The following is a 10,825-nucleotide window of genomic DNA, read 5'->3' on the forward strand; positions in this document are numbered from 1 at the left end:
GCCCTGATCCTACTGGCTCCGCTCCTGCATGGAGGTAGGTGGGAAAGGGCCCTTGGAGAGGTGCCTGGGGGGGTGTCCTGTGCTTCAGCATCCCTTGCCCCTGGCAGCCCTTCCTCTCAGGAGACATCTGCTTGACTGCTGCCTTCCCTCCCAGACTGAGCAGCCAGCCTTGGCTGCAGAGACTGGGCAACATCCAGCCAACCCTGGGCGGGGCCCTCCTACCTGGGAAAAGCCCGGCTCCCTGCCACCTTATTAGCCTCATCTTTGGCACCTGCCTTGGGGGGGTGGCTTTGGGAGGGTGGGCGGGTGTTCCTCGGGTCAGCTTAACACCCAGATCCACAAGGGAGACCCACAGGGCCGATGGGAGTCTTGCCCAAAGGCGGTGAAGGAGGAGGAGCATCGCAGGTTCTGGCAGGAGGAGGAGGAAGCCAGGAGCCTCAGGGCAAGAGGAAACCCTCGAACTTTGGTTGCACCAGGGAGGCAGCAAAGCCCTTGGGGAGCGAAGGGGTGGTGGGGGGAGAGGGCTCAGGAAGTCAGAAACTGCGAGACAGGTGGGGGAGGGGCCTTCTTGGTCCCAACGTCCACTGTAGGGATGTGACCCACATCCGAGGCACTGCTTTCAGGAAGCGGCTCAGAAGAACGGAGGCAAAGAAAGACGGACATGGCTGACGTTCGAGGGCTGGTGGACAAATGACAAATGGGCCCGTTGCCCACCTTGGAGGGGGGGTTCCGCCAAGCATGCTCAAGACCCACAGAAATAGGCCCCTGGTGGCTAAAACCAGCTTTCCTTCCAGAGGCTGAGAAGGTAGCAAAGCACACCCCTTGCATTTGAGAAAGGATCCAGAGGCAATTGAGGGAACTACATGGCGTCTGTCACAGGCCAACTGCTAGGAACTGGGAGCAAAGAAAGCAGCATCCGGGCCTGACCAAGGGAGGAGCCGCTTGCAGGCCCTCGGATTTGCTGTCTGTGGCTAGAGAGCTCCCACGGGCAGCCCTGTCAATTCTGCCGCTGCAGAAATTAAAGAATCACCGTCTGTACAACGTCATTTTAGGAACCCCCAGAAACCCTCTAGTTCTCCCTGCAGGTGAGAGAGAACAGGTTCCCCTGGAGGCAGTGGCACTGTACCCCACTGAGGACCCTAACCTCTCTCCAAACCCCACCCTCCCCAGGCTCCCCCCCAAAAAAAATCTCCAGGCATTTCCCGACCCACACTTGGCCACCCTACTTCCTGTTCTGTGCTGGAAATGACATCATGCCCGGGTGCTGTACCAGCCCCCCTGTCCCCACCTGCAAGTTCTCCCAGCAGGTCTCCAGCCCCAGGTGACAAGGTGGGAGGTACATGTTTAAAATGAATAGCATCAATAAAGAAAGGAGTTTCCAAGCTGATTCTTCCTCAGGGCAGCTCGGGCCTCTACCCCTCCCCTTTTCCGTTGGCCTGCAAAGTGGTGGCAGGGAGTGGGGGGGCAATTGCCAGGAGCCCCCCCCCCCGCTCAACCTAAGGAACGATGCACAGTTAAAACTAGCCAGTTTTCCACAACCGCGGACCTTCCTTCAAAGGCCTTCTGAAAGCGTCCTGCACACCTGGCCACGAGCCAGGTGCCCTCCTCCCCCTCTCCAGAAAAAGCCCCGGGCCCAGGTATGGCGCCACAGAGGGGGCAGTCCCCAGACGAGGCTGTATGATGAACGCAACTGGTGTGCAGGCAGGACAACAGGGGAAGGGGTGGTTTGAGAAGAGTCCTGGACAAGCATGGGAGCAAAAGCCAGAGCAGGGGCTCAAAACGGGCACCGGGGCCGTTTCACACACATCTTGGCAACTTTCCCTGCAGAGGTCCTGGTCCCAGTTGAAGAAAAGTCTCCGGAGCAGAAGCCACAACCAGCCAAGAGCATTTGGTCCCTGAAGGAATGCCCAGAGGTGCCAATGATGCAGGGTAACCCACTTTGTTGGGGGTATGAGGGTTGGGAAGGGGCTCCCTCCAGCATGTGAACAGTGCAGGGGGGGGGCTGGTGCTAATGTTGCCTGTGGACCCCTACCCCCCCCCCAAACTGCCTTGCAGAGCTGCACCTTTGAGACTGGGCTGCAGACATCTGGCCATGGCTGCTGGTGTGGCGTGGTGGGGTGCCAGTCAAAGGGGAATGATCCAAGGGCAACAGCATTGCCCCACTAGGACCACAGGCCAGACTACATGTTGGGAGGTCACTCAGGCCCTGTCCTAGGCAGCCCAATCCTGAGAGCCCACAGGCCCCAGCGTGGCCCCAGCCCAGGCACCACTGGTCAGCTCCTCAGAGAGCGTTCCACAGCACGTGGGGGGGGACACACACACACACACAACACACACCCCTCCAAGGGCCTTGGCTCGCATGGTGAGTGTAGCCGAGTTACAAGCAGCTCCCGCCAACATCCACCAGTCAGGGAGAAGCACCCGATGACCATCCATGTCAGTGGCAGGTAAGTGTGCAGCCATATTCACCACCACCTCTCCCAACTTGCCATGGCTTCCAGATGTCCACCCCCCCCCAAAGAGGAGCACCAGAAAACAGAAAGATCTGCTTACCACACAACCCCAGCAGAGGCCTGTGGGGCAGGGCTGCCAACTCCGTGTTGAGAAATACCTGAAGACTTTGGGGGTGGCATCTGGGAAGAGTGGGGTTTGGGGAGGTTAAGGCCCTTGGGGGGGGTACAGTGCCATAAAATCTACGCTCCACAGCGCCCTGTAATTCTACCTGGAGGTTGGCAACCTTACGGTATGGTATAAGTGGCAGGACCCAACGCACTCAACCCACAGATATGCCCCTTCCATCAGGTGCCGGTGGAACCCAGAGGCAGGATGCCACCTGTGTTGTGAACCGACTGCTCTGGGGCTGGGTGGGCCTTCGAGGTCTGACCCAGCAGGGCTTTTCTGACAATGTGCATTTGAGTCCCACCCTGTTGCTAAGGATCCTGTTGCCATGCAGGAGCACTTCCTGTACAGCCTGTGGGGGGGGGCGTTCTTGACGGCTCTCTGAGCTCCCGCTTACCTTGCCTCCAGCGTGGGGTGGTGGTTAAGGGTGGTGGGCTCTAATCTGGAGAACCGGGTTTGATTACCCACTCCTACACATGAAGCCAGCTGAGTGACCGTGGGCTAGTCACAGTTCTCTCCGAACTCTCTCAGCCCCACCTCCCTCACAGGGGAAGGGAAGGTGATTGTAAGCCGGTTTGAGTCTCCCTTAAGAGGTAGAGGAAGTCGGCACATAAAAACCACCTCTTCTTCTTCTTCTCCCCAGAGAGCCCTCCCCTCACCAGAGTACAGCAGAGTCACACCTGTGCTGTACCCTCAAGGGGTCAGGCTCCTGTCTGCCCCATCCCCTCTCTGAGCGTCTGCTTTCTCTGCAGCCTGCGTCTGTCAGGTGGATTACCAGATCTGCCAACCCCTCCAGCTCTCTGCCAGGCTGAACGGATCGGTCACTCTGCCCTGCCGCTTCACCCACCGCCCAGGCTGGGTGGAACCGAAAGCTGCCCAGGTCCACTGGCGCTTGGGGAGCTTCCATTCCATGCGCTACTTGTTCAACTGCTGCATGAGTCGTTCACACACTGACCCTGAGTTCGAGGGACGGGTCTCCCTGGCTAGGGAGGAGGGACAGCCGTACACAGCCGCAATCCGCATCACCGACCTCAGGGAGGCCGACTCCGGGCTTTACTTCTGCCGTGTCTCTGTGGGTGGAAAGGCATGGCAAACCATCAACGGGACCAACCTGACGGTCATAGGTAAGTCTCCACCCCTCTGGTACCCGCCCCCACCCTGGCCTCCCCCGGCTGCTCTCTGCAGCAGCTGTCCTCAGCGGGGTGTCTCCCTGCCCCAGGGCAGCTGGATTTAAGGAGGGAGACCTGGGGGAGGAGGGGGGAGGAAACAGCACCCCCCATCCCAGGCCACGTGGGCCATGACGCGGAAGCCAGCAGATTGGCAGTCTTTCCAGGATAACACCATCAGAAAGTCCTCTGCTACTTAGAAAAGTGTAGTTTATTTCACAGTGCAAAGATATAATACAAATACTTCTTACACACTCTCCGCTCATAGCATCCCACACAGAGCTTCAGTTTCACTCCATTATATACACCTGGTGGACGCAGCCACCAATCACAGTAGATGCTTAGTCATTCTGACTTGCTAATGCATTGCATCAGCCACCTGGCCATAACTGGATTAGGCCAGCTCCCTCTAGCTCTCCAGGCTGATTGCATCATTACTAGATCCATCTGATCTAACCTGCACCTGTCAAACTAATCTGACAGCCTTGTAATATTGACAGGCCAGCTGTTGAAGAGGCTGGAGTAGGGCAGAGGCACCCTCCGTAGTGTTCAGGAAATCTGCTTTGTGCTTCTGCATTTGCAAAGTACACCGGGTGTGGCTGTGTTGTCTGCCAGGGATTCCCCCCACCCCCGGAGAGATTCCAACTAGAGCACCTCCAAAGAAAGGTGCCTGTTCCCCCAGAATGAAGGCCATACCTCGCTTTCTCCCCACCAGCAGCCCCGCAGCAACCGGAGGGAGGCAACACCACACCGTTGCCCCAGGGCTTCCTCGCAGGGGTGTCAACGGGGGCGGTCCTGCTTGCAGCTGCCATCATTCTGGGCCTGGCAATGCTCCTTCTCACCTGGAGAAAAGGTAACGGAGTGATTGTTGATCATGGCACAAGAGGGTTTGGTCCTCCCATCGTGGGAGCCGATTCTCCAGACAAGCACCAGAGGGGCCCTGCTGCAGCCCACCCAGGGAGGGGCCATCCCGTCCAGCATGCTGTTTCACACCGGGGCCAACTAGTAGCCCGGAGAGCCAACCAACCAGGTGCAGAGGCCAAGGCTAAAGGATAGGTTTGGACTCTGGTTCCTCACCAGTGACTCATGAGTTGCTGAGCAGTCATGGATAAGAGGGGTCCTCTTGTGGATGAAAAATCAGTTCAATGGCAGGAAGCAGAGAGCAGAAATCAACGGCCTGTGAGCAGGGGGCGCCACGAGGATTGTTACTGGGGCCGGGGCTATTTATCCATAAATGACCTGGAATTGGGGGGGGGGAGCAATTTGCAAATGGCACAACATTATTTCAGATGGTGAAAACCAAGGCATAGTGTGAAGAGCTCCAGGATCTCCACAAATTGGGTGGGTGGTGTTAAGTCCGCGTGGGGAGGACACACGAGGTCAGAGACGGAGTTTCAACACAATGCTTTATTGTGAACAAGAACAGAACTGGAGAACAGTGGACTGACCCCCCGCTTATATGCCCCTCTGGCCACCTGCGGCCACTCCCCCCCCAATCTGTGATGGGGGGGAAACAACCCCTAGTGACCAATGGCGCGTACGGGTTTAGGACTCTTCAGAGGAACCCCAAGCTCTGCGGGTTTCCTCCTGCCTACTGTCCTAACATACATAACACCCCTCCCCCCTAAGTCCGAGCAAACCCCTGGTCAACAAACAAAGTATTTTAGGTGACTGGGCCGTGATTGCGTGCGCTGGGAGCGACGTGGCACTGGGATGGGTGTTGCTGGTCGTTTTGTGAGTGCTGGGCCGGCTCCGCTTGCAGTGGCAGATTTGCTCTCCATTTCGGCTTTGGGGGCGTCCGCCTCGTGAGTTGGTAGCAGGCCCTCGGGTCTGCCAGCCACGTGTCCCAGTCTCCGTGGACTATGTGACGTAGTGCATCCTTGGTCGTCCAGACCATCCGCTCCGCTTGGCCGTTGGTGGCGGGGTGGAACGGTGCCAAGGTTACATGGAGGATCAAGTTCTTTGCCATGAAGTCCGAGAATTCGGCGGACATAAACTGGGCCCCTTTATCGGAGACCACCGTGTCCGGCAGGCCATGGGTTGCGAAAAGCTGCCACAGCTCCCGGACGACTACTCTGGAGGTCATGGAGGTGACGGTGACCACCTCCAGCCATTTGGAGTACGAGTCCACAACAACGAGGAATGTCTTGCCCTGGAACGGCCCTGCGAAGTCAATGTGGATGCGGGACCAGGGCGTGTGTGTTGTCTCCCAGTGGTGGACATCTTGGGCCGTGATTCCTGGCAGGATTGGCACAGCTTGATCCACTCTTCTATAGCGGCATTGATGCCGGGCCACCATAGGTAGCTTTGTGCGAGTGCCTTCATGCGGACAATGCCGGGGTGGCTGGCGTGTAGCGCCTCCAGGACCCTCGTGCGTAGTTTGGGGGGGATGATGACGTGGCTTCCCCAGAGCAGGCACCCCTTGTGTATGGACAGTTCGTACTGCCGGTCGACGATGACCTGAATTCTTCCCCCGGCTTGGCCGCTGGCTACCCCTTCCCCACCCAGTTAAGGACACGGGCAAGGGTGCGATCCTTCATGGAGTGGGCGGCGATGTCGGACGCTAGAAGGGGGGCTCAGGCAGAGATTCAATGAGCAGCACGTCGTATGCCGGGGACAGGTTGTGGTCGGACCCCTCAACCGGCAGTCAGCTGATGGATTTCCCCGGCCAATGCAGGAGGCGGAACTCGTAGGCGTTCATGAAGATCGACCAGCGGAGCATATGGCGGAACAGGATCTGTGACGTTTGGCGATCCGGAACGAACAGGCCAGGCAGCAGCTTGTGGTCTGTCACAGCGTCGAACGGCCGGCCGTACGCGTAGTCGGGGAACTTTTTGACACCAGCCACGATGGCGAGGGCCTCCCGGTCGATCTGGGTGTAGTTGCGCTCGGCCGGGGAGAGAGTCCGAGAGTAGAAAGCGATCAGGGCTTCCCGACCATCCGGCAGCCAGTAGTTGATGACAGTGCCAATGCTGTTGGGAAAGGCGTCGCAGGTGAGGACGTCAGGCAGCCGCTTGTTGAAATGTACGAGCAGGCTGGAGGATGAGAGCAGGGCCTTTGTGGCATCGAAAGCCCGCTGCTGCGGCTTCCCCCACACCCATGAGGCAGTCTTGTCGAGAAGCTGGTGCAGGGGCTCAGCAACCAATGCCTTGTTGGGCAGGAAGGAGTGGTAAAAGTGCAAAAGTCCCAAGAACGCCTGAAGTTCCTGCTTGCACTGGGGTGGGGGGGCGCTGTGGATGGCCTTGACCTTGCTTGGAGTCAGGTGGATGCTGTCGGCGTCAATCAAATAGCCAAGGAATTCAACTTGCGGCAATCCCAGCTGGCACTTCTCACACCGCACGGTGAGGCCAGCGTCCCGGAAACAGCTGAGGACCCGGAGGACACAATCCAGGAGCTCGCCCTCTGAGCCAGCGGCAACCAGGACGTCGTCGAAGTAGGGGACAATGCCAGAGAAGCCTTTGAGGAGAACTTCCATCAGGTTCTGGAAGATCCCTGGGGCCGTGCTGACCCCAAACTGCAGGCGTTTCACTCAGAAGTGGCCCCGGTGGATAACAATCATCTGGGCGTCCGCGGATGTGGTGTCGACAGGCAGCTGCTGATATGCCTGGGCGAGGTCAAGTTTGACGAACACCCAGCCTCCCACGAGGGAGGCCAGGAGGTGGCTCACCACGGGTACCGGGTATGCATGGCTCTGGAGCGCCTTGTTAAAGGTGCTTTTGTAATACGCACAGATCCGGATGTCCCCGTTGGCCTTCAGCAGCGTCACTATCGGGGTCTCCCACCTCGCATTGGGGACGGCCTCCAGGACCCCCTGCGTGACGAGATGGTCGAGCTCAGTGTCGATTTGGTCTTTGAGGGCAAAGGGAACGCAGCGAGACTTGAGGCGGATGGGCGAGGCGGTGGGGTTGAGGTGCAGGTGGACGGGCGGGCCCTTGTAGCAGCCCAACGGGGCGTTCCACACATCCTCGAACTCGGACCAGACGGAGTCGAGCTTGGACTGGTCAGTGTGGCGCACACCCAACAGGTGGATCCCCAAGGCCGGAAACCACTCGAGTCCCAGGAGGCTGGTGTGCGGCCCCTCGATGACGACGAGGTGAAGGCGGCGTGTGAAGTGTTTGTGCTGGACGTTCACGAAGGCGACGCCCCGGACCGGCACCTGATGGCGTTGGTAGTCGGTGATGAGGATGTCCGATGGGCACAGCTTGGGCAGAGTCATGTGCGCACCCAGGGCATGGAAGATGTCCGCCGAAATAATGGAGAGCGCGGACCCGGAGTCAACTTCCATCACACACGGGGCCCCTTCAATTTGGACGGTGATGGAAACCTGCACGCCGTGGACTTTGTGCAATTCCACACTCTGGACGTTGTGGCGGCAGTGGCAGGGCAGGGAATGGTCGTTGTCGGACAACTCATGGACGGGCTGGCCGGTGCCATCTTTCTTTCCCAGGCCAGGCGGACAACCCTTTTTGGTGGAGCGGCAAACCTTGGTGATGTGGCCCACCCAGCCACAGGCCCGGCAACTGGCATCACGGAAACGGCACATGCGGGGGTCGTGGAGGTCGCCGCAGCTGGCACAGGGCCAGCCCACCGGGCCCCGAGGCGCGCGGGCGGACATTTTGTGAGCCTCGTCAGTGGAGTCACCATCGCTGGCGTCCTTGTAATGGACGGGGGTGGGCTCGCGAGATGGCGGCGCGGGACAGCAGTCCCCAATGCGATCAACCTTTGCCAACAACTCGGCCACCGTGGTTTCCTCGACGGCTGCAGCCAGCGTGATTTCCTTTTTTCCCAAGAGGCGGCGGCGCACCTTCTCGTTTCGAAGGCCGAAGACGAGCCGGTCCTGCAGCGCGCGGTTGAGGTCCAGGAAGGAGCAGAACCTCGCTGTCTGATGAAATAATGCAAGGTACGCGGCAACGGACTCCTCAGGTTCCTGGTCCCACAAATGGAAGTCCAGGCGGCAGGCGAGCTGGGTGTGCTGAGGACGAAGTGATTCCCCAGCGCCTGAATGATGGTGTCGAACAGCGTCTCGCTCAGTTTCGCTGGGGCCAGCAGGGTCTGCGCCAGCTGGAACGTTCGAGGCCCGCAAATGCTGAAGAAGAGGGAGCGCTTCTTCCCGGCATCTGTAACGTCGTTCGCATCCAAGAAGAACACGATGCGGTCGGCGTAGCTTTCCCACTCGCTGGGGTGGGCAGTGTCGAACGCTTCCATTGAGCCTTTGGTGGCCATTGTGCGAAGTGTTGCGTCCCTTCATGTGTCGAGTGAAATCAGCAAGGCAAGCCGGTCTGCCTACTGGTCACTGCGAAGTCGGCAGAACGAGAGTGATTTCAGCAGGTCAGACGGACTGCCTACCAGCCTTCGTCGCCACTGTTAAGTCCACGTGGGGAGGACACAAGAGGTCAGAGACGGAGTTCCAACACAACACTTTATTGTGAACAAGAACAGAACTGGAGAACAGTAGACTGACCCCCTGCTTATATGCCCCTCTGGCTGCCTGCGGCCACTCCCCCCGATCCGTGATAGGGGGGAACAACCCCTAATGACCAATGGCGCGTACGGGTTTAGGATCCTTCGGAGGAACCCCAAGCTCCGCGGGTTTCCTCCTGCCTACTGTCCTAACATACATAACAGGTGGGCGGGCAGCAAGGTGGCAAATGAAGAGAGCAACCGAGATGATCAAGGGGGCTGGAGCCCCTTCCCTCGGAGGAAAGGCTGGAGAGGCAGTTTAGGGGGGGGAAATGGCTACCGGGAGACATAGTAGAAGATTTGAAAATTATACCTTGGGTGGAGAACGTGGGTAAAGGGATCTCTCCCCCCCCATAATACTAGAACTTGTGGGGGGGCACCCATTGGCATTGTGGGGAATTGTTGGGGATTCAGTGCGAGTTCCATTTCTGCCAAGATAGTTAAAGGTTCAATCACGGTTCATCAGCTCTGATTCATAACAGGAATAGGTTCAGACAGACAAAAAGAAACACTTCTTTACCTAATGAGTAATTAAGCTGTGGAACTCCCTGCCAGTGGACCCAGTGATAGCCGCAAGGGCAGATGGCTTTAAAAGGGGGACAGACAGATGCCTGGAGGGGAGGGGGCCTGCCAGCCATGGTGCCTGAAGGGAGCCTCCACGTACAAAGGCGGCACACCTCTGAACCACAGAACTAGAAGGCAGCCTTTTCCTAGTGGGGCCTCCAGGGCACGGCACAGCACCCCCCCCCCCCCGTGCGAGACAGGATGTGGGGCTCGCTTGGCCGCTGGTCTGTTCCAGCAGCCTCTTATGCTCTGTTCTTATCTCCCTCTCTACCCCTCCCACCATCCAGGACACTGCCAAAAGAGAACTCCGTCCAGGTGAGTCGACTGGGATGGCCGAGGTGCTCCCCCTGCAGAAGGCAATCCTGGGCACCGTGTGGCTTCACCGGCCTCTGTGGGCCAGAGGGCATGTGCAGGTCGCACTTGGGGCAAAAACCTCCGCGGAAGCCTGGCCTGAGAGGACGGGGTCAGGGTGAAGGGGAAGGGTTGCCATGGGCCCCCGCTCATCCCCCCCCCCACTCCCGCCTCTGTGTGCGGTGCTGGAGACGCGGCAGCCCCTGCCAGCTCCCAGTTTCTTTTGCAGGAGAATTGCCAGCGGGGGGCAGGAGGAGAAAGAGGCCGGATGCCAGGAACTCCACTGCAGAGGTGAGTTGGGGGTGGGGTGGCTGCCACAGGCCACCTGAGGGAGGGAGGGGTGCCGGTGGTCCCCCCCCCCGCCGCTCATGTGTGCCTTTTCCGTTCCAGGAGCCAGAGGCCCCCCTCTGGAGGAGCCACCCTCCCAGCCTCCCCCCGTCCACCCCCGGGCCCCCGGGGAGCCGGGCCTGGTTTATGCCACCTTGAGGCTGCACCACACCCCAGGCAAGCTGGGAGGGAGCGCAGCGGAAGAGACCACCTACGCAGCCGTCCGGGGCTGAGGAAGGGGCCGCAGGGTGGCCTTCTCCAGACCCCCCCCCCACCAACCCCCTTACCTGGACCTGGGGTGAGGCCGGGAGATGCTGACTGGAGCAATCTGGGCCAGA

The 10,825-nt window shown here is 59.2% G+C and overlaps 2 protein-coding genes across 2 annotated transcripts in view; one reads left to right on the forward strand and one right to left on the reverse strand.

The window, feature by feature from the left end:
• Positions 1–10,825, reverse strand: part of RNASEK (ribonuclease K) — a 278,954-nt gene that overhangs the window by 32,406 nt on the left and 235,723 nt on the right. The window lies entirely within an intron of this gene.
• LOC130489773 (paired immunoglobulin-like type 2 receptor beta) lies at positions 1,749–10,720 on the forward strand. The gene is made up of 6 exons (XM_056863564.1): positions 1,749–1,929; positions 3,372–3,743; positions 4,501–4,638; positions 10,097–10,124; positions 10,390–10,451; positions 10,551–10,720. Exons 1-6 carry the CDS (start codon positions 1,749–1,751, stop codon positions 10,718–10,720), a joined length of 951 nt encoding a protein of 316 aa, XP_056719542.1.

Source organism: Euleptes europaea, chromosome 18, assembly GCF_029931775.1.
Source record: "Euleptes europaea isolate rEulEur1 chromosome 18, rEulEur1.hap1, whole genome shotgun sequence".
Classification (NCBI taxonomy): Eukaryota; Metazoa; Chordata; class Lepidosauria; order Squamata; family Sphaerodactylidae; genus Euleptes; species Euleptes europaea.